Raw genomic sequence first — 23,809 nt, 5'->3', positions numbered from 1 at the left:
AGATCGCATAGCACTTGGAGACAGGTGAGCAGAGCTCAAGTGTCCTGACTACCACCAGTTGAAGGTTCCTCCCCTTCTCTGTTTAAAATAAATTCTAAGTCTTTACATCTGGGGTAACCCCCCACCTGCTCTGTCCACCTGTTAAGCTGCAGGCTGGTAGAAAGAGAAGCCAGAAGAGAAGGGAGACCAGGCCCAGAGAGGGGTGTAAATGTGTCTCTCACCACCTGTCTCTGGGAGCCAAGGCCAATTTTTAAAAATCTATGTTGTGTTATTTTCTTCCAATATAGTAACTAATCAAGGACTCACCATTACTTAGTAGATTTTATCAAAATATTTTACTTGGTTTCCTCAAGTCCATTTTAATATAAAGGTATTCTATCATTTCTGAAAAAAGTCTAAGAATGCAATGTCACTTTCTTATAATTCCTACTAAAATTTCAGTGCCACTTTTGTTCTGGGATATTTACTACAAGTCTCTTTGTTAGCAATTGTATTATTTTTATGTGGAGATTTCTTATTCTTATCACTAACAATGCAGAGAAAAGCAGACTGGCCTATCTTTCATTCAAAACAACTATCTTAAAAATATTATCTTTCGTGCTACTTCCCTGGAGTTGTGACCAACTGTCCTGGTTTGCCTGGGACCAAGAAGTTTCCCAGAAGGCAGGATTGTCAGGGTTAAAATCAGGACAGTCTGGGGCAAACCGGATGGTTAGTCACATCAGCTGGGAGTGCAGTTTGGAAAATAAAGGTTCCTGCTCTCAATCTCTGGCCTGCCCTCCAGACATATGCAATTGTGGGTTTGTGTGTGTGTGTGTGTGACAATAATATAAACAAGCCAACAAACGATGTCTAGAAAAAGAGAAAGAAAATACACCCACATATTAACCAGGCTTGTCTTTGGGTGGCAGGACTATAGGTGATTTTTTTTTTACTCCTTTTCATTTTTCTATAATTTCCAAACTTTCTATAGTGAGTTCTTTTATACTGGTGAAATCAAAAGCTTGAGTTCTAAAATTTATGACATAATAATGGATAAATAGTACCTATGCCAAGTTAGCTGTCTGTCCCATTTTCAACAAGCATTTTGAGATATGCTTTCCAGGGTAAGAGAAAAGTCTCAATTCTTACTTTTGGGATTATTTTTCAAGGAAAAATAATTTTTCATATCAAGGTGTCCCCAGCTGAATATTCCTAAGGAAGCAAACTGATGAAGTGACCTGACTTTACTCCTGCCAGACCACAAGGCACTCTTCTAGCAAAGAGATGGGTGCTTGCTGCTGACCTTTCTCGGAGAAGGGTTTGATCCAGAAGAGGGCAGGGATATCTGGAGTGCTGGGAGGTGCCAAATGAAGTTTCCCGGTGGAAATCGGCATCCCCTTGGTTACTGTAACTGGCCGAGGGCTTTCCAAATTTATTTGAATCTAACGATGATGGTGATTCATTCCTTAAAACAATCCGTTCATCTGGCTCTTTGATAACCTGAGTGACAATGTGCATTAATCTTTAGTTGTAGTTTTAGCTTTTGTTTGCTTAATTTAGAGCTGGGGGCCGGGTGGGACAGGGAAGAGAACTGAGGGCAAGATGATAGAACACCTGCCCTGGAGATCTCCTGCAAATAAAAGAGGGGTGGGAGTAGAGAAGACTAGAGACAAAATGCTCAGGAGTCAAGGGCGAGGAAAGATAACCAAAATTCTGTACATTTGGCATATATTCACAAGCCAAAATAAACTCATGCTCTGAGCTTTGGTTTGTGAGGATTGGAGATTATTGGGTTTGGGAAAGACATAATTTTTTAGACAAAATATTTAACTGCTATGGCAAAGGAAGCTCAGTGTACTCCATTTTCTTTGCATATATCCATTCTCATGTTGTAACATGGAAGTTTGCACCTTCACCTGAATAAACCAATCAAACTTTAAGAACAAGTGATTTACCACCTCTATATACAAAGGTACTCGATTAGAGAAAAAGTAATGACAATCCCTACTGATAAAGTAGATATTGGGCCTACATACACCCTCACTGGTGATTCATCCTACAAATGAAAAGAGTGTATGTGAGGGGAATAAACCAACTAAAGCAAAGCAACTCAAGTTAAACTACAGCAATTCCATAACCAGCATTAGCTAGTCATATACTTTCCACCACTCATGGGAGAAAGCACAATAATTGACATTAGATAGCTGGAAATAAATCAGTTTACAAATGCTACTTCTAAAATTACCTTTACGTTAGCTGCAAGGCTGTCAAGAGAAGAAGCTAGAAGAAAGAGGAACAGGTGTTTCAATGACTTATTATTACCAGTTACCCCAAAGCTGCTGTTACATTTATTCCACAGAAGTACAAAAATATTACACAATGAATGAATTATCAGAGAACTTAAATGCTCCCTTGTAAATTATACCATCACCTTTAAGTCTTCCTGAAGTCACAGCAATTTATCTATTAGTTTTACTGTCCTCTTGAGGTCAACAATGAGGTTATATTAATGACAGCACGTATGGATACAGGAAGAGTAAACGGGAGTCTAAAGTGAAGCAATAAGTTCAGTAGCCCTGGGGCAGCCTGGAAAACTCTTATTTGCCCAGGTGCCCAGGGCCTAAAAGAAAGCCATTTGGCTCAATGTAAAATTCATACCCTTTGCCTCTTCTGGCATTCCCTTTATATTTGGTTTACATAAAATCCTACTTATGCAGAAACTCTTGAGTGTACTTGTCCAAGGTAGATACAAAAATGAATACATAAGAGCTTGGAAAAACAACACAGCAAAAGTGTAAATCATTATGATTACCCAAGTAATCATAATAAGTAAATAGACCTAATGCCAGAGAATGGTAAGAATTACTAGAAGTAATAAATACACACAGAAAAAAACAAGAATAAATGGGATTTTTCCAGGTTGAAAAAAAAATACTTTTGAAATGAGTATTTGCAAGGCTATGCTAAGGCCACCGTGGCTTCCCCCAGCATGACTGGGGCTTAGGCAGTGACAAGGGACTGCTGATTCCCCAATGCCACTGGCAATAAGAAGGAAGATATAAAAAGGGATTTTTTAAAGCTAATTGTCATATCCTCTGGGCATGCACGTATGTGTGTGGGTATCTTGTCCCAGAAGCTCTCTTCTACCCAACTCCCAGCTGAGCAGGGAATTGGTAATGCTAAGCGCCTTTTCAGCTATAACCATAAACCTGCCCTGTTGCCTAGGAACCCCCTTGCTACTGATTTTTGAACACTCCCTTTCATGGGGAGTTTGCCCTTGTTCTCTAGCTTCTCAAAGTGTAGTCCATGGACCAGCTGCATCGGTATCACCTGGAAGCTTGTTAGAAAAGAAGGATTCCAGGCACCACCCCAGCCTTACGGAATCAGAATCTGCACTTTAACAAGATCCCCAGGTGATTCAAATGCACACTGAAGTTTGAGAAGCACTGCTTTATTCTACCTTAGGCCTGAATGAATGAGCTGACAGGTGACCTAAGGAAAAGTCTGGCTTGGAAGCTACAGGGATTCCAAGGATCTGAGCCCAGAGGTCTGAACGTCTTCTGTAAATGTAAGTATGCCAAAAACTTGGTGTGTGACCTGTACACACTCTGTAACCTCTCTGGAACCTTAGTTCTCCACCTGCCAGGATTAAGAAAGACAAAGCCTGAGACCAATATGATATATGAGTCCCGTTGTAATTGAGCTAGCATTAAGCCCAACTGTCCTCCCTGGGAAAGGACATTTCCTGTTGCTTGATTTCACAGTAATGGGGAAGACAGTGCTGCTTTTATGGGCTACATGGGTGATTTTCAATCCAAAGGACTTAAATGTCAGAGGTGATGAAGCACTTTCTGCTTCAAACCCTGTCTTCTGTCCTTGGTTTGCTGCTGTAGAACAGTCACAGTGATTCAAGGACACCGGCTTGAGTTACCACAAGAGAATGTGCAGCCCCTTAAAAGTATAAACCTTTCAGCCTAAGATAGGAAACCCTGTTGTCAGGGATGGTACAGGTCCAGTCTCACCAAGAGTCAAGAGAATGGGCCACCACCATCCCTTTCTAGCCTAAGAATTTTTATTAATTCAGGAATGGTTGAAATTCACTGCCCTGACCTTCAGTATTGACATGGTTCATGTATTTCAATCATAAAGTAAAGGCCTCCCAGGGAGGCCTTAACCCAGTGCCTCTCAGTGTGTGATCCAGGGGCCTCCCCATGGGTCCCTAAGACCTTTCAGGAGCTCTGCAAGATCAAAACTGTTCTCCTAATAATATTAATCTCTTTTTCACTCTCTTTCTCTCACGACTATATAATGGAGTTTTCCAAAAGCTACATGATATGTCATTATATCACCACTCTGATGGCTAATGGAATGTGTGCTTGTATATTCTTGTATTTTACAAATTTCTCAGTTTTAATTTCTAACACTAAATATTGATAGATATCATCTGCATACACAAAGTTCACTGGGTCTTCAATAATACTTAACGCAAAAGGGTACTGAAATCTAAACGTTTGAGATCCCCTGCCTTAACCTCACTGCTTCAGACAAATTGCCTCTCCTCCTTGCTGACATGGAATCTTGTAAAGTAAGTGTTGCATCTCCTGATCTCCACCAATCCCCTGCTGCTTCCTATCCAGAGAAATGGAGAGTCCTATATGTTAGCTATCAGTGGTACCTTAGCAAGAAGATTCCACCAGGACAAGATGCTCCCTGCTTTTCCAGCCCAGCCAGGGAACAACCACAACCAGAGCACGCTCAGTGGTCACACTACTCAGAGCAGTCTCCTTCAACAGCTAGGGGAACTCTGAAACAGCTTCTCAGCTGACTCTGCTCATGGGAACTCCCTCCCTGGAAACTCCACAGCGGGAGGGCACCTGAGAATTAGGCCCTGAATTTCCAAAGAAACATGTGATTCCTCAGAATGAAAGAAGACTTAGAGGTAGGTAGGATGCATTCGTTCCCATGGGGAAACTATATAGGAATAACAAGAAACTCAAGTACCTCTTCTCACTGGAAATGGAAAGTTTGAAAAGTCAGATTTTCTTCTAGACTTCTGGGAATGATGCTCTGAACTGTTCTCACCAAAGGGCTTTGCACTGTCCACCTGAAAGGAATGAGACTTGAACCCACTGTAGCTTGTATTACCCTCTCCTCATTACCTGTAATGCCTTTCTCCCCCTCAGTCACAGTCATGCAGGTGAGAAAAGAGGTTGGGAACAGATTAAATCACAGTCTCCAAGTATATAAAATGTCATACCCAATAGGGAAACCTGTCTGTCCCTACCTTCACTGAGGTTAGAACACGAAGACATGGGCTAACACTAGGCACAAATCATATTCTAACCACTGGTAAGGCTCCAGCCCAGAAAACAGCACGTGACATTTATTTCACATTCTTTTAGAACCAGACAGAGTTTCATGTTCCTAAACAGTCTGAGCAGTACTGGCCTAGGTGTGGTCCTCCCTGAAGACAAGGGATTTTCACAAGGTGACATTTCAGCCTTCCACATCCCCTTCCAGTCTGAGTGTCTATATCCTTGAAAAAAAGGATAGTGGTGACTGTATTATTTTACTTAAGGTAACCGTATTTTCCTACACTGGACAACATGATCTGCCAACATGTCAAAATACTTGAAATAGAGACTCTTCCAGAATATGTATGACATAGAGTTGCTGGAGTTTCTTTGTACGTTGTTTATTTCTGTTTTTTTTTTTTAATTTCAAGAAAGCATGTTATAATATTACTCTTCATTCTACTTCAAGAAATACTTTGATTAGAATTTACAATCTTGACAACATCAGGTCCTCTACATTTTAATGCTGCTACTTAAACTTCAGATATCATCAGGAAATCTGGCTAAATAAAAGAGCACTTAGGAGCTTGGCACATTAGTAAAGACTGTATAAGAATTTGTTAAATAAAAGTATCAAGCAAGTTTTAATTCCCTAAGAAAACTTCCAAGATTTTAAGGTTATTTAGCCCATAATGGCATACACTAAAGTTGTATTTTATAAAAATTCATGTCACATGAGATAAATCAGACTCAATAAACTCAATTCAACAATATTTGTATGAAGCCATGTTTAAAGAGTGGTTGCTAGATTTTGCCAGACATTTTTACCCAGGTCACCATGAAGAAAACAGCTATCCTGTACTTTCTAGCCAAACAACATCTCTGTTCTACCTACAAACCAACTCTATCTCCAGTCATCTCAAAAGCACCTTGCCGTTGAGATTTACCATATGCTTCATTTCTTGTGTCTAATGCATAAACATCATCACGGGTAACTTTAAGTCCAGTTATCAACTTGACAATAATATCAATAGTTAACATTCTGAAGAATAAGTCATGAACTAGAATGTGGAATGGTGTTCATGAAAAATATGAACTAATACTGGAAGTGTTTTTAATGTGATATTAACTGTAAATATCAAGAAACGAATCTGTATATACAGTATAATTACAACTTTGTGGGAAAAAATAAGGCATTATGAACACCAAAAAAAGGCAAAAGAAAATGTATCAAATTAAACAATGATTTTATTATTCTGGTGAACCTGTGGGTAATTTTTTTCTTGAACTCTTCTACATTTTCCTTTACTTTTACAGTAGTCAAAAAATCTTGAGACTATGAGAACAAGTGTGATTAAATTTGCCTACTATTTCCTGAGGGCTAAATCTAAGATAACTTTAATTAAGGGTTTTGACTACGGCACATCATTGCATCTTCCTGCACACATATGTTTCCTGCTCTTAAAAGTGCGGCCATTAAGCAACAACTTCACTAAGAAAACTCAAACCAGTTTTCTTAAAACAGATGAGGCTTTGGTTTCAGATTGGTACAGAGTATATGCCAGCCTTTGATATGCATCTTCTACCACTGACAGTTCACTGATTTTTCTGGACAGTGGCAGGTTATCATATGTAGATAACACTCTCTATTAATAATTTTCAGAAATTAAAAATAGGGATGGCAGACATTTACTAAGCAAGTCTTCTGCATAAGACATCTTTCCTGACAATGACTCTAGGAAGTGAACATAATTTAATCATAGTTGTCATTCAATTTGAATTTCCTCTATTTATTTACTTACCCATTTGTTTTCATGGTCCAACCTTCCTTTATTCCACCCTCATTCACACCCTCACCATTCCAAAGGACTGTGAAAAATAATTTTAGGCTCACGTGTCTTACTACAAATGGAGGTTTGCTTTCTCTGGGTATTTTGAAACTATCTCCAAGATTCAGTTGAGCTGACTGGTCCTGAAAGAAACGCCTGGTGAAGTATGGAGAGGGCGGCCGGGACTGCATGCCTTGGGGCAGTCTGTCGAGATTACTCTCCCTTGATTTCATCTTTATACTACTTAAGGGGAATTTTGGTCCATTTGATGTAGATAAAGGCCTTCGTGACTTACATCTTTCTTCCTGAAACCCCAAAAAAGAAGCAATATTTTTAAAGAAGAAAACTCAATCAGAATATAACTGTGTTTAATTGAACTTTAACTAAGGTAGAAGATTGAACATCTCAGATTTATAAAACATGTATTTAAGGAAGGGCATTTTAAATTTTTTCTTCAGGTCAGGTTAGTATCACTAGTATATTTCAACTATTAGCAGTGAGATTTATTTGTATTATGAGAAAGTTGGAAAGTATCAGATACCCCCCCACCCCATCATAGACAGATGATTGATAGATGTAGAAATATAGTGAGAGAGAGAGAGAGAATTTGGCATATACTTGGGTCCAGCAATTTCACTTCAAGGAATTTATTATAAGGAAATAATTATGGCTATATGTATAGCTAAAGAAATTCTTAGAACACTTCAAAAATTAGAAACCAACTATATTGGTGAGTAAGCACTTTCCTTTCAGCTCCAAACCCACCTTTCTATACTCAGCTTTATGATACTGGACCTGGCACTCTGCAAACCCCCTTCAGCTTTTCCAGCTGTTCTGTTAGGGTCCACCACTAGAGGGCGCTAGAGGGAGACTGTAAGACTAGAGGAGGAGGAAGGGACCGGGGACTTGCAGTTTTGCATTCTGTTCCTGTCAGCATCACCCCAGCAACCATTCTTCACCTTGACAGCAGCAAATGGCTCCAGTTTATAGTTTTCTCCTACCATAATCCAAAACTAGCCTCACAGCACCAGGTAGCCAGAGCCCCTTGCTCAGAGATTTGAGTCTAGCCCCACAGGATCCTTCCTCCAAGCTCCTGGGACAGCAGCAACGAGCAGTGTCCCTCCTTAGAGGTCTGAGTCCCAGCTCATCAAAGTCTCCCCTCTGAAATCATGAGGAAACACCCAGGAGAGGAGCCCCTCCCCACATGTCTGGGTGCCCTTTCTATGGGGTTTCTTCCTCCACTTTCTATGTTCTTGATGACCCAACCTTTGTTCCCCCAACTCTAGAGGTGGAAGCTGCTTCCTGTAGTTACTATCTCCATCACTTCAGTGTTCCCCTTTTCCTTTCAGTCCTCCAACCCTTGCTTGCCCTCTTTTTTTTTTACATTAAATCTTTCTGTTAAAGTAACAGGTATGGTTTGTTTTCCAGACTGGACCCTGACTGATATACTAGCTAAGTACCCAACAGCAGAAAAATGAATTGCCAAAAATTATGGTACTTCTGTACAATGGCATAGTACGAAGCCATGAAAAATTGCCTGGCTTAAGCATACTTAAGGACATGAGAACACGTTCATGACATTCGAAGTGAAAATATGATATGAAATAATATGCAGTATAGTATGATCCTAATCTTCTAAAATTAAAATATGTGTATGTGTGTGTGTGTGTACAGAAGAATATATTCAAAAAAGTAGTCATGCTCATCTCTAGATAGTAAGAATAACAGGTAATTTTTATTTTTATTTTGTCCTTTTTTCTTATTTGTATTTTCTAATTGTATAAAATAAATGGGATACTTTTGTTATAAGAAAACAATGAAAGCTATTATTTTTAAAAGTTAACACTTAAAAAAAAGTTAACACTTAAAAAAGTTAATATTGGAAGACCTATATTAGGAGATTAAAACAAGATTAAAATGGTGGAGTGGAAGAAAAAGAATAATAAACTGAAAAATCACTGTGCACACTTAAACAGATAGGAGAAAACAGTGGGTAAATAAGGAGAGACTAAAAAGCAGCTATTGCCTTCCTGAAAATTAACCACTGGTTTCCCATTTATGAGTTATGGTGCCCAGGGGATCGATGCATTTGCACAGATTAGTGACCCTTCTCATTCAGTACCTCTTAACCCAAAGCCCACATTTTCAAGGTATTTTCTAGGACTCCAGGTGAGGTCTACAAACTATATTCATTAATTCTCTATGTCATTTTAAAAACGATTTTACATGGTTGCAAAATTATGGACAATAAGGTAAAACAAAAACAGAAAGAAATCAGGGTGAAGGGGAAATTAGGGCTGAACAAGACAGTAAAATGAAGGTAGTGCTCATGGATGCCCCAAGACCCTCACTGTTACCAAAGGTGGCCCACAAATACAACTCTGAGCTTCAGCCTCAGCACAGGAAAGAAGGAAACACTACTGTTGATAAAATCAAGAGTAAAAGTCATGGAACAACAACAACAAAAGCTAACTAAACTACACATCAAGCTTGTGATCGTAGCTTCTGGATCATTCTGTTCTACCAATTATGCCATGATGAATACATGCCAAACATACTCACTCTAACGTGACAGGCTGAACAAACAGTTTGACTATGGAAATTCAAACCCAGCAATAAGTCTCCAGGTTTCTGTTTGTCCAGTTGCATCTAAACTTGGTAAACCGAGTTTAGGCTGAAATTCTTTAAATTTGTGGAGAAAATTTCTAACATTTCTATCACTGGATTCTCGATTATACTTACAAGAAATCTGTTTCTATGCAGAAACACACGTTCTCTGATGGCTGTCCTCGTAGAAAACTCTATTTTGGGAGCAATGCCCTGAAAATAAAACAGCATAAAAGAAACAAATAAAATGTAAAGAGGGTCTTTGCTCATCCTATCCTAACTTGAAATCATCCGAGAACCTAAATGCTCTTTTGTGTAGTTGGCATAATCTACACACATTATCTAAAATACATACATAACGAATATATATACAGTGAAATATTATTCAGCCTTTAAAAAGAAGAAGATCCTGCCATTTGTGACAACACAGAAGAAACCAGAGGACCCTATACTAAGTGAAATAAACCAGACACAGAAAGGCAAATACTGCATGTCTCACTTATATGTGGAATCTGAAACAAACTCATAGAAACAGCTAATAGAATGCTGGTTGCCAGGAGCTGGAGGATGGGGAAAATGGGGAGATGTTAGTCAAAGGGTACAAAGTTTCAGTTAGGCAAGATGAACATGTTCTAGAAGTGGAACGTACAGCAATGTGACAATAGTTAACAATACCATATTTTATATTTGGAATCTTCTAAGAGGGTGGATGTTAAGTGTTTTCACCACAAAAAAGAAAAGAAACAACAGTTTACAATGTTAAATGATGGATATGTTAATTAGCTTGATTGTGGGAATTCCCTGGCAGTCCAGTGGTTAGGGCTTGGCACTTTCACTGTCGGGGCCCAGGTTCCATCCCTGGTCAGGGAACTAAGATCCCACAAGCCACACAGCACAGCCAAAAAAAAAAAAAATTAGCTTGATGGTGGCAATTATTTTACAATGTATATATATATCAAAAATAAAGTTGTATACCTTAAATATATACAGGTCTTGTCAATTATATACCAACAAAGCTGAAAATAAAATAAAATACATACATAATAAGAATAGCTAAACACATATAATACTACATATTGTGTGCCAGAGCCCAACCAAAGGGCTTTGCCTATATTAACTCATCTAACCCTCACAACAACCCTGTGAGGTTGGTCCCAGTAGTATCTCCACTTTGTAGGTGAGTGAGCTAAGGCACAGAGAATTTAAGCAACTTGTCCAGCTAGTACTGGCAGAGCTGGTAATTGAATCCAGGCATTCCAACTTGTGTCCCCGCAGTTAGCTACTCTATTTAAAACACTGGACCATGGAACTGAATGAGATTACAAAGGGGGAGGGATGGATAGAAGTTCTCCTTCCCTACCTACCTGCTTTGAAAACATGCTTCATATCTCATACAAAATATTTATATTAATTTCCAAACTCTTCATTTTGTTTCATTGATCAATACTTCTTTTTCTGTCAGTACCATCCTATCTAAAACATTGTGATACATACATATATATATACATACATACACATATATATACATACACATACATATACCCTATCCTACTTAATTCTCATAATGCTTAAGGAAAGTACAATTATTAACATCAACCCACTTTATAAATGATAAAACTGAGAACTGGACAAAAACTTGAAACAACTCTTATGTTCTTCATAGGTGAATAAACTGTGGTATATCTATATAATGGAATCTACTCAGTAATAACAAGGAACAAGTTACTGATACACACAACTACATGGATGAATCTTAAAAACATTGTTCTAAGTGAAAGAAGCCAGTCTCGAGTGGTTACAGACTATATGATTCCATTTATGTGACATTCTCAAGAGGAAACAAAGTTTTAATGATGGAGAACAGATTAGTGGATTATGGCGGAGGATGTGTCTATAAAGAGATAACATGAGGGAGATTTGGGGAGTGATGGAACTGTTCTGTATCCTGATTATGATGGTGGTTTCACAAATCTATACATGTGTTAAATTCATAGAACTGTGTATCAAAAAAAGTCAATTTTACTGTACATTTAAAAAATACAATTATTTTTCTTTAAAAAAAACTGAGGCAGAAAGAGATATTAAGCAATTTTCCCAAGGTCACATGTCTTGTAAACGTCAAAACAGGGATAGGACTTGGAGCTGAATTACACTGTCTCCAATTGACCCCATCCAGTCACCTGCAGCCCCTCTGAACATGACCCTTTGCTCTCCTCTCCCCCAGAGAACACCGCCTGGCCAGGTACCCCTTTGTCCTGGGGGCACTTTCCCTTTCTTCTTGTTGCCCATCCAAATCCTACCTGTCTCTTGAAGCCTGGCCTCACTCTCTCCCCTCCAGGCACACCCATAGCGACTTCTCCCTCCAGTTGCTAACAGCTCATTTCACTTATATAACATACTCCAAGTACTTGCAAGAAGAATTTGCATCGGCCGAAGCCCTAGAGGGAAAATAAACCAACATGCACTGCATGTTTAGACAGGTACCAGGTGCTCCTAGAGGCTTTCACATGTACGATCGCATTTAATCCTCACACAACCTGTGTAGTAGACAATTATATCCCACTCTAAATGTGAGGGAACAGGCTTGAAGAGGTTAGTCTGTCCAATGTCACACAGCTGGGGATCAGTAGAGCCAAGAGTTGAAATGCTGCTGGACAGCAAAACCCATCCTCTTTCTATTACCTCATGCTACCTCTCAGGGGGCCTCATGGATGAACTAGTCAGCTCGATTCCTGTGCATTCATTCATTCCGATGCACATTCAGTCCTGTACATTCATCTTGTCTACAGAACAGGTCCTCACAGGCACAACCTACCTCCTCAGCTCCCCCTCCTCTTTTTTTTTTTTTTGCCTCTAGAATGCACAGTACGCCCATAAGAGTGTTAGGCCTGGACTGGTGACTCAAGATTTCTGGGCTTATAAACACAAGAGCCCAGTTGCTGCACAGAGTTGAATAATTGGGGCGGGGGGCGGGGAGGTGGCATTTCATAAAAAAATGCACAATAACATGGCCGGCACAGCCTCACCTCCAGTTATCAAGACTGCCCACATGAAGAAGAGGGTAGGGGAAGGGGAGTTCTGGGGTCCACAGCACCACTGGTGGAAATCCAAAACCTCATGGGTGCGTGAAGCCCCAGGTCCCCAGCGGCCCAGCTGCCTGAGCCTGAACAAGTCATCTCTTAAGCCACAGACTGGTGTAGTCTTCTTAATGCCTCATGGAGAAGTAGTATTAACCCTTGAATGACAGTTTAATAAAATATAACAGCTCACATTTATTGTGCACTTAACTATACACCAGATATTATGCTAAAGACTATATATATATTACCTCATTTAACCCTCCTAATAACCCTATAAGGGAAGAACTATTACCAGTCCCATTTTACAGATGAAGAAACTAAGGTACCTGGAGATTAAGTAATTTACCCAAAATCACACAGTCATTCAGTGACAAAACTGGGCTTGAACCCAGACCACCTGAGTCCACACTTAACCGCTATACATGCAGCTCCACTTTGCCTAGAGAAGAGGAGGAGGGTCCCCTACCAGTAAGGAATCCACAGCCTGTAACACCATCTTGTTCACCTATTTGACCTCCACTCCTGGCAGTGACTTCCAGACAATACGGAGGAAGGTATTTTTCACAGAAGTACTGATTTTAGCATAACAGTTTAGAGCTGAAATTTACAGGCTCTATCTTGTGCAATCCCCTCAGCAATGGGATGGTGATGATGATGGTTAGGTCAATAAATGGATTTAACAGTAGGATTTTACTAGAATCACTGCACTAAAGAAAAATGGAAATTATTAACTAAAAATTAATAATTAAAAAATAATATTGTTTCCGCTTAATTTACAAATTCAGCCTTTACCTAACAAAAAAACAGATTATATTCCCCTCCTCAGAATTCTTGACCTCAGCAGGAAAAGGAGGGAAAAAAGGCTGTTAGCGTAACAAGGGAAATGAAATAAAGTATGGAAGTACAAAGAAAAAGTCACGTTTTATTGGAAGAAATAAATCTAATTCTTAATGAACTAAGAAGAGAAAATAAATGAAGTGAATGATTTGCCTGACCTGCACATGTCATTTATTCTCATGTCCTACAATATTAATGAAAAGAAATTGGACCCTGGGCTGAAATAAACATGAGAGAATTAGCATCATGCAGTGACTGAGTGCAAACTTCGAAGCCCGACAGGCCAACATGAGAATCCCTGCTCCATTGCTCACCAGGTCTGTGACTCTGAGTACCTTTGATAAATTCTCCATGCCAGCTTCCCCATGCCTAAGATGAGGAAAATAATAGTAGCCACCTTGCAGGGTTAAGGAGGATTGAACAAGATAATCCATGTAAGGAGCTCAGCACAGTGCCTGGCCTCTAGCGAGCATGCAATGAATGTCAGCTATTAGTAAAGCTTCAGCAATTGGTTTTATTTTGCTTTATAGAACATAGAGAAATTGAGCTCCTCTATCTTTTTACAAATTGTTTAAAATATACTTTCATTAACTTCATTGTAAGAATTGATACTTTACCTCTAATGCATGAAGATGTTTCCCTGCAGTTTTAAAGCTCTTTTGCTTATTTACCTGCATTTATGAATAACTACAAACACAACTTCCTGTAGGTTCTTCTCCCTACTTATGCCCATAAAGTTAAACAAAGATAACATTTGGGAAAATATGAGAAAGTGTGTTTCTTCTTGTCTTGATACTTAGCTGGATACCAGCCCAGTGTTTGTAGACAGAATTTATTTAATAGAAAACTTGGGCAAACCAAAGTTAATATAAAGAGTATCTCCCACCTAATTCTCAATAGTTTTTATTCCTTTTTGCTTCTGAAGAGCAAAATCCCAATAACTCAACATAATAGAGATGAGCATCTCACAAGTACCATGGGTATAAGCGATACACAAAGAATATCTCTGAGAAAAAAAAAATGATGTCAGTGATATTCACCAAACCTTCAAAGATTATTGGAGGACTTAAAGTTATGCTCATTAGGAATTCAGATTAGGAGAACTTTTGATGAATGCTTGCTGTTTGAAGTATTAGAACTAGAAGTCCTGTCATCATAAACATCCTAGAAACAGGGGTCCTGCATGTTATGTATTCTGCACAGTACTCTCAACAAAATGGAGACAATAACACTTTATTAAATTATAATAATGGTGATTCATGGGGCAGTAACAGAAAAGTTGAGTATTAAGTATGCTTTTTATAATTCACAAAGATGTGGCCCTTAAAACAGAGGTCAGGGGCTTCCCTGGTGGCGCAGTGGTTGAGAGTCTGCCTGCCAATGCAGGGGACACGGGTTCGAGTCCTGGTCTGGGAAGATCCCACATGCCGCGGAGCAACTAGGCCCGTGAGCTACAATTACTGAGCCTGCGCGTCTGGAGCCTCTGCTCCGCAACAAGAGAGGCCGCGATAGTGAGAGGCCTGCGCACCGCGATGAAGAGTGGCCCCCACTTGCCACAATTAGAGAAAGCCCTCGCACAGAAACGAAGACCCAACACAGCCATAAATATAAATAAGTAAATAAATAAAAAGAAGAACAGCAAACTTTAAAAAAAAAAAAGTGAAAAAAAAATTATTTAAAAAAAAACAGAGGTCATCCAAGTGACATAAAAGTAAAGAAAATTGTCAGAGTTTCTGCAGTGTTAAAAATCATCCCAGATAACATCAAAATGAATATTTTGAATTTGGGTTCAGATAATGCCCCCCAAACAGTTAGATAATCAACTAAATAACTGCTGTATCTTTTAAGATCCTTCAATAATATCAGTCTGTGAACCTCGGACAGTTTCCCCTCCATTAAGTAGAAACCATAATATCTGCCTTGGCTGACTTAAGAACTGTTATGAGGAAAATAAGATATCACATGAAAAAACCCAAGCACAAAATAAATCAGAGGTAGCATTATTACTATCACTACTCTATTTTACTATTATTACTAAAACAATAGCTATGATTAAATAAACTGATATTAAATCTTTCAGTTAGTCTGCATTAAGAGATGAAAAAACAGACACAGAAAACAAATTTATGGTTACCAGAAGGGAAAGGGGGTGGGGGAGGGATAAATTAGGAGTTTGGGATTAGCAGATACAAACTGCTACATACAGAATAGATAAACAACAAGGTCTTACTATATATAGCACAGAGAACTATATTCAATATCCTGTAATAGGGACTTCCCTAGCAGCGCAGTGGTTAAGAATCCGCCTGCCAATGCAGGGGACACGGGTTCGAGCCCTGGTCCAGGAAGATCCCACAAGCCGCAGAGCAACTAAGCCCGTGCACCACAACTACTGAGCCTGTGTTCTAGAGCCCGTGAGCCACAACTACTGAGCCCACGTGCCACAACTAATGAAGCCTGTGCGCCTAGAGCCCGTGCTCTGCAATAAGAGAAGCCACCGCATGAGAAGCACACACACCGCCATGAAGAGTAGCCTCCGCTCGCTGCAAGTAGAGAAAGCCTATGTGCGGCAACGAAGACCCAACCCAGCAGATAATAAATAAAATTAATTAATTCAAAAAAAATCCTGTAATAAACCATAATGGAAAAGAATCTGAAAAAGAATATATATAAATAATAACACATTATTATATATAATATATATAAATAATAACATATTATTATATATAATATATATAAAACTGAATAATTATATATATATTATATATATAAAACTGAATCACTTTGCTATACACCAGAAACTAACACAACATTGTAAATCAACTATATTTCAATAAAAAATTTTAAAATTAAAAAAAAGAGGTGAAAGAAGCAACCTTTTCATAACTATGTGATGGTGTGAATATGGCAGTGACTTAGAATGGTTAGATAAGACTCCCACATCTCATGCCTGACAGACCTCCATGTCTTACGTTACACAAGGATAAAAATCTGAACCAGTGGAAGACTTCTGTGCGTGAATTCTGCAAATTCCTTTCTCTAAAGTTTAAGTTCCTTATTTAACAGAAGAAGACTATGTAATGCTTAACTCTTTCGGAAAACCTTCTTGGTGATCTCTTCTGAGTGGCTGGAGAGATCAGGGAGCCAGTGCTGAGTTATGCAGTGAATTAAGACATGGGCAGCTGATGATTAATACCTGTGTGATCCAGTTAATAACTTGGAGCCATGAGAAGCACAAAACTAAACTGGTTTAGCTGCTCCCACCCTTGGTAGCAGTAGCAGTAGGAGTAAGGTAGGCTCGGCCATGACCAGAAGGGATGAATGCGTGTGTATGAATGTGCCTGCTCACTGGCCTACAGTCACAAAGTGACGTTCTTAAGTATGCGAGGTCCCACAGCCTGAGACCTGGCCACATTTGGGAGGGTGAAGGTGAGCTGTGCCGTTTGCTTTTTTTTTTCATGGTAAATTGAAATTTATTACTGGGAATGGTGGAATGAGTTAGTAAGTATAATTGAACTATACGGAGTGGTCGTTAAGCCTGGAGATAATAGATAATTGTAGTGAAAAGTCATATCAACAAGCCATTTATTACGTATATCTCTGTTCCCAGGCCTTTATGGCCATCTGTATATTTCCATATTTTGAATGCTCATTAATAGTGAGGGAGAACACTGACCAGAGTTTTATCTCATTCTTGTTGATTTCTTGGGTGTAGTTGTGGCACAGGGGTGAACTCACCAAAACATGGGTAATCCAAGGAAAGGATACGGGGCTGGAGATAATCACAGTCTCAGCAATCTTTTTCCCAGTAACCAGGGGTGGTTGAGCTTAATTCTGAACTTTAAAATAACTTTTTTGTACTTCAGACCTTTTATATAATGAAAAATGCCTTGATCTGTATTCTTATAAATGGTGCTAAAATATGGTACTCCTACAGGAACCAGGGCAATCCACAGTAATGTTGGTTACTTCGAGTATTTCACTGTGGGAAGAAAGCCAAAATGAATGTATTTAATGAAAAAAAAAAAAAGACTCCCACATCTGAGATCAATAGTGGGAATCAGTATCATTTATTATTTTGAGTGGGGCATCTAATCAGGGCTGCTGAAGAGAACAACAGGAACACTAACCAAGATGAAGTGATCTGCCCATGAACTGGTCCTGTCAGGAATAAAATGTTCAGGTCCCAAGAATTCCTCTCCCAACAGAAGCCCAGCTGGGCACAGATCACTTACCGGAAAACCTTCAACTGTCTTCATGAGCACCTCCCTACACATCCCAGGTTGAGAAGGTGTCAGCCTGGGTTCAGGGAAGAGAAAGTCCCGTGTGTTTTCTTCATAGTAGGCCAACTCTTCCCACGCTAGAAACAAAGGAAGAAAGGCATAAGTAGATTTATGTTCTGAAAATGATGTATCTACATCCCTGAGTTTAACAAAATAAAAGCTTAGACAAGTGATGGCAGAGACAGCACTCAGATAAAAATAGACATTTTGATCACAGCACCTGTTATTCAAGAGGCAACGACTTCTACTACTTTTTGTCTCATGCATAATTTTTAAAAGCCTTCCCAAGTCACTGCAGAGAAAAAGACTATCTAAAGGGTTGCTCCACAAAATAGAACAAAAGGGAAAATCTCTTTCCATCCATCTCTTTCCATCCAACATCAACAAATGTTTTCTAAGGACATACCGTGGGCCAGGTCCTAGGGATAGAACAGGCAGACAATGCCCTGTTCAAAGGTTACAGTGTAGACTAGGGTTCCATGTGTTCTGTGATGCAGGAATGTCAGCGTCCCAGTGGCTCAGAGAACAGCCAGAGCTGTGGTTCTCAGCAGTACTGGTACCAAACCCAGGGACATTTTGGAAGTTTGTGGAGAAATTTCACAGGCAGGAACCAAAGTTCAAGGTATCCTGCAATGCTCAAGACACTCCTGCACGACTTTTTAACAACCTACCAGACATTCTTTCAGGCAAGAAAACTTTTTATAGTTATCTGAGCCTGGAATCTAACTGTTACATATAAACACAAAGCATTTTTTTGTACAACTTAAAAATACACTGAATTTTCAGGAAAGCAGGTACCATGTAGATTAAGGAACAATTGTACTTTGCTTTGTTTGGATATTTACCAAGACCCTTTTGGCATTTTGAAAATCATATCACATCCAAATATTACATTTTGCTCAACATTTACATATTAGTATACATGTCATTTTATTTTAAATCATTTTCCTTTGTATTTCTCCTTTATATTATGGCTGGAATACTGTATATTTTTTGCAGTGACCTATATAATTGGTTATATTAACTGCGAATATTATTTCAGTATGGTAAAAGGGATAGTATGAAATACTCATTACCAAAAGATCATCTTGGGTGTAACATGATCAAGAATCACTGAGCTAAAGGATGGAGAAGGTGCCTTCTACAAAGCAGGTGCTACACAAGTGGTTTGGACCAAGAGTGGCCCCTGTACAGAGCACCACCAAAAAAGTAACTGTAGTCAGTGAGGTAGCTTTGATACTGACCAGGGTTCCTGGCCTTCCCCAATCAATAGCAATTGACTAGAGGCTAGATAAGAAACTCAGGCAAGGCTTTACTGGGGCCCCTGCGACCTCAGGAGGGAGCAAAAACAAATAACGTTTCCCTTGCTTGCTCGGTCCCCGAGGCGGGGTGAGCTGGTTCCTTATATGGGGGTGAGGGTAGGGATGTGTCCAGGGATCAGGCCAGTAGGTGGCTTAGGTGTTTTGCCCACCCCTCCGGTGGTGTGTGTTGAGTGCAGGCGGCATACCTGCAGGCATGCAGTACCCTGCATTTGCTCCCCGACACCCTGTTTTTGCTCCAGGCTCTTCAGAAGTGGCAGTTGCGTTTTTTGGTCCCTTTGTATCTTTTGCCCAGAATTTGCCCCAACTGCCCATGCACACAGTTATTTTTAGTCCCATATAGTTTCTCTGTATTTTGTTGCTGGAGGATAGGTGTGTCCAGGTGCAGGCATTGTAGCAAAGGGTCCCAGGTCCCAGCCTGTCTCAACTTTACTGTTTTGTGACTCCTATTTTATTTGTCTGAAGAATTCTGATGAGGGTATATTTTGGTGCATCAACTGTAGAAAATAACTGACCTTACATCAAATAATATGATGGATTAATTTCTTCCTACTTATTCCATTTAATGTGAATGTTTGGATTCTAACAAGGATCAAAGTGCAAAAAAATGTGTTCTACATTTTTCATCATATTTCTTTCTCTTCTTCCCTTCTCAGACATGCTCCAGCCACAAAGGACTGATGATGCATCTTTCCTTCCTCTGCTCTGCACTTCCTCAGCTTATGCTATTTCTTACAAAACATCCTTTCTTCCTTCCCACCCTGTTGAGATTCTATTCATCTTTCAAGTTTCACCTTAAGTGTCTTATAGTATCTCCAACATAACAGGTCCAAAATAGAACTCTTGACTTTTTTCCACAAATAAGCTCTCCCCTACCTTCCCATCAGAGGAGCCAGTACTAGTTACTCAAGCCAAAAATCTAGGATTTATCCTTGATTCCACTCTCACTCCTTACATCAATCCATTAGCAAGTTCTGTTGACTATATCTCCAAAACAAATCTAAATTTTGTTCCCTTCTCTCTATTATTACAGCTACCACCATGGTCCAAGCCCCCACCCTCCTCTTTCCTGGACTGCTGCCATGACCTCCTAGCTGGTCTCCCTGCTTCCATTCTTCCTGAACTCAAATCTATTCCCCACACACTGTGATGTTACATCAGATTGTGACTTTCACCTGGTTAAACCTTCCAATAGGCTTGCCATCATATTAGAATAAAATCTAAGCGTCTTATCCTAGCCTTTAAGACTCTGTATAATCAGGCCTCTAATCACCTCTCCTACTTCCTTTATTATCACTCTCCTCCTTGGTCATTCCTTAGCATCCCTCCTGCCCTTCTTGCTGTCCCTCAAACACACCGAGGTCATCTCTACCTTAAAGATTTGTCCGTCTTCGGACTTCCCTGGTGGCGCAGTGGTTAAGAATCCGCCTGCCAATGCAGGGTACATAGCTGCAATCCCTGGTGCGGGAAGATCCCACATGCCACAGAGCAACTAAGCCTGTGTGCCACAACTACTGAGCCTGCGCCCTAGAGCCTACAAGCCACAACTACTGAGCCCGCATGCTGCAGCTACTGAAGCCCGCCTAGAGCCTGTGCTCCACAACAAGAGAAGCCACCTCAATGAGAAACCCGCGCACCACAACGAACAGTAGCCCTAGCTTGCCGCAACTAAAGAAAGCCCGCGTGCAGCAACAAAGAACCAACGTAGTAAAAAATTTATATATATATTTAAAAAAAAGGTACTGGATTTAGGGCTCACTCTAAATCCAGGATAATCTCACCTTGAGATCCTTAACTTAATTAGCGTCATACATGCAATGATCTGTGATACCAGCCCAGCAGTGCTCCCAGCACTACGCTGGTCTCCACAAACATTGTGTGTTTTCGATCGTATGTTCCTATTGGGAACAAACACCTGGTATGGTGCTCTACACAGTGGGCTTTTCCCTTTTCCTTTCATATGTTTTTGGCTAGTTCTTGTCACTGCATCCAAAATGAAAGCTATTACTTACTATTCCTACATTTAGCAAGAATTAAGATAAAAATGAGAGGTCCGAAAATTGGAAGTGAGTTATCTGCTATTTTTGGAATCACCAGAATAAAAAAGAAACTGAAATAGGGTTAGAGAAACAGAAGGCTGTGAAGCTTCTCAATTCTGTCTCTCTGGTTTGGTCATTTTCTAAAGATCCAAACTACCACCCAGTGTGAAAATGTCAGCACACCAAGGGGATGTTACAGCAACAGCCTAGGTTATAAATAATAAATAAACATGTGCACAGGCTGAGCAAGTCTCATAAGCCAAGTAAAATGCCTGAAAGAGCTCGGTGTTCTTAATAGGCTAATGGCACAGACAGGGACATCATCAATGCCATCAGTGAAAAACTTCTCCCTGAAAAAGGAAACAAATGAGACTTTAAGAGAAATAGTAATTTTAATAACGAATACTGGTTCTAGAAATATCTAACATTTAGAGAGCATATCAGAATTGACAGCTTGCTTCCCCATATGGAGTCTCACTTGATTCCTTCTTTACAGATAACTGAGGCTCTGAGAGTTAAGACACTTGTCATGATGCCAAATGGCAAAGCAGGAATTCAAAACCAGATCATCTGAGGCAGGAGTTCTTTCCTTGCTGATGCCTAGTAAACATCACTACAAAGTATAAAATCAAGCTCTGGGGCTTCCCTGGTGGCACAGTCGTTAAGAATCCAATGCAGGGGACACGAGCATTGGTCTGGGAAGAGCCCACACGCTGCGGAGCAACTAAGCCCGTGTGCCACAACTACTAAGCCCGCACTCTAGACCCCGTGAGCCACAACTATTGAGCCCGCGTGCCCAGAGCCCACGCTCCGCAACAAGAGAAGCCACCGCAATGAGAAGCCCGCACACCACAACGAAGAGTAGCCCCCACTCACCGCAACTAAAGAACGCCTGCGCGCAGTAACGAAGACCCAATGCAGCCAAAAATAAATTAATTAATTTAAAAAAGATCAAGCTCTGATTCACAGAATGGGTGCCCACTAAAAAAGAGCATTTTACAGCTGGACTGAGCATTTTACAGCTGGACTGAATATACATGACTTATCCCAAAGTAGAAGTTTCTGTGTAAGAGGTCAATAAAAAAAAAAAGCACCAAGCTCGCTGTCAAACAGAATTATGCTGCCCCCCTGTGTCTATTTGCTTTTTCCCATCTTTGTAAACTGAAGACCCAGAGGAGTCTTTATTACTTCTAAGCCAAATCATTGGATCTCTTCATTCTTTAGAAGTAAAGTCGTATGCAAATCTGAGGTACTTGTATCACAAACTTAATGGTCATAATATGTCTTTTGATTATAGTAAGTGTGTTTGAAAGTGCTATGAAAAAATATCAAACACAGTAATATCTACAACAAAATGAAAAGGTAACAATTCGGCCAATGAAGAATTGTTCCCTGAGAACCTAAATGTGGCCCATGTGACCCCACAGCACAGTCCACTTGAGACTTTAAGCAAATCATTTTTTACTTAATTATCTAGTATCAAGAACCAGCAGATCAAGGTGGCTCACCGTCACCACTCTGTACCTGGTGCCACTGGCATAATACCAGGAGGTGGCACAGTGTAGGGCATTTTCTAAGTACACCTTCAATAAACATATGTTGGACAAATTAATGGATCAATCTGTAATGCATCTGAAGCTAAACAAAATTAATTATATCAAGCAATTCAAGTTTAATTCCACTAAAATTACAATCTGAAACTGAAGGATTGTAGACAAAAGGAAGACAAGTACAATAAAGCCCCCACTTTGTATCTGATTAACTTCTGAGTTATAACCTGTAAGCATGCACACAGCTTCAATATTCTCCAGTCATCACAATTTTGAACAATTCTTGCAACCTTCTCACAGATGGATTTCCGGTCAAGTAAAAAAAAATGGCAGTCAAAAATATACCAAATTTTTAAAAGTTGCAGGAAATATATATTCAACCTATCTATATACACATATATACATTAAATATACATATACTAAATATTAGACATAGTTAATATTTATGTACATATATGTGAGTGTGTGTTTGTTTATATGTGTATATATTTTAGAATTGAATATACTAAGTGCATTATATATATTAAATGCATTATTAAAGGTCTAAAAAAGATATACAACAAATTGTTAATTGTAATTATTGTCAGAGGTTGTTGATGAATGTGGCGTTTTACTTTTTATTTTATATTATTTTGTTATTTAAAATTTTTACAGTGAGAATATTTATTATAGATATTGGGTAATCTTTTTAACTCACGAAAAATTAAACAAGATCAAAATGGTCCTGCTTCTATTTTGTTAGCATACTAAAATATAACTTGCCAGTTAACAGTGACATACGTTTGAACATAAAATTGGGTCAAATAAAAAACTTATGGAAGAAAACTCAATGCCCAGATTTTAGCCTGTTACTTTTAGGCTAAAAAACATTCAGTGAGAATTTCTGAAAAGCAGGTAGGAGGCATCTCTGATCTTCCCTCTGTTCTGCCTACCTAAGAAAGCACTGACATATACAAGAGTGTCCATCCCTAGACCCACAGAGAGTGGGG

General features: G+C 39.4%; 1 protein-coding gene across 6 annotated transcripts in view; it reads right to left on the bottom strand.

Moving 5' to 3' along the window:
* SPATA6L (spermatogenesis associated 6 like) overlaps positions 1-23,809 on the bottom strand; it is a 58,748-nt gene that overhangs the window by 10,193 nt on the left and 24,746 nt on the right. For 4 of the 6 annotated variants that reach the window (XM_036856412.1, XM_036856408.1, XM_036856411.1 and 1 more), the window contains 6 exons: positions 17,865-17,989; positions 9,848-9,925; positions 7,171-7,410; positions 4,984-5,086; positions 2,228-2,262; positions 1,286-1,482 (listed from right to left, as the gene is read on the bottom strand). In XM_036856412.1, coding sequence (XP_036712307.1) covers positions 1,286-1,482; positions 2,228-2,262; positions 4,984-5,086; positions 7,171-7,410; positions 9,848-9,925; positions 17,865-17,989 — 778 coding nt within the window. The remainder of the gene's footprint in view (positions 1-1,285; positions 1,483-2,227; positions 2,263-4,983; positions 5,087-7,170; positions 7,411-9,847; positions 9,926-17,864; positions 17,990-23,809) is intronic. The other 2 variants (XM_036856410.1, XM_036856413.1) reach the window with 2 other exon arrangements.

This window comes from Balaenoptera musculus, chromosome 6, assembly GCF_009873245.2.
Source record: "Balaenoptera musculus isolate JJ_BM4_2016_0621 chromosome 6, mBalMus1.pri.v3, whole genome shotgun sequence".
Lineage (NCBI taxonomy): Eukaryota > Metazoa > Chordata > Mammalia > Artiodactyla > Balaenopteridae > Balaenoptera > Balaenoptera musculus.
The sequence above is the reverse complement of the archived record's forward strand: the minus strand, read 5'-3'. Positions and strand labels throughout refer to the sequence as shown.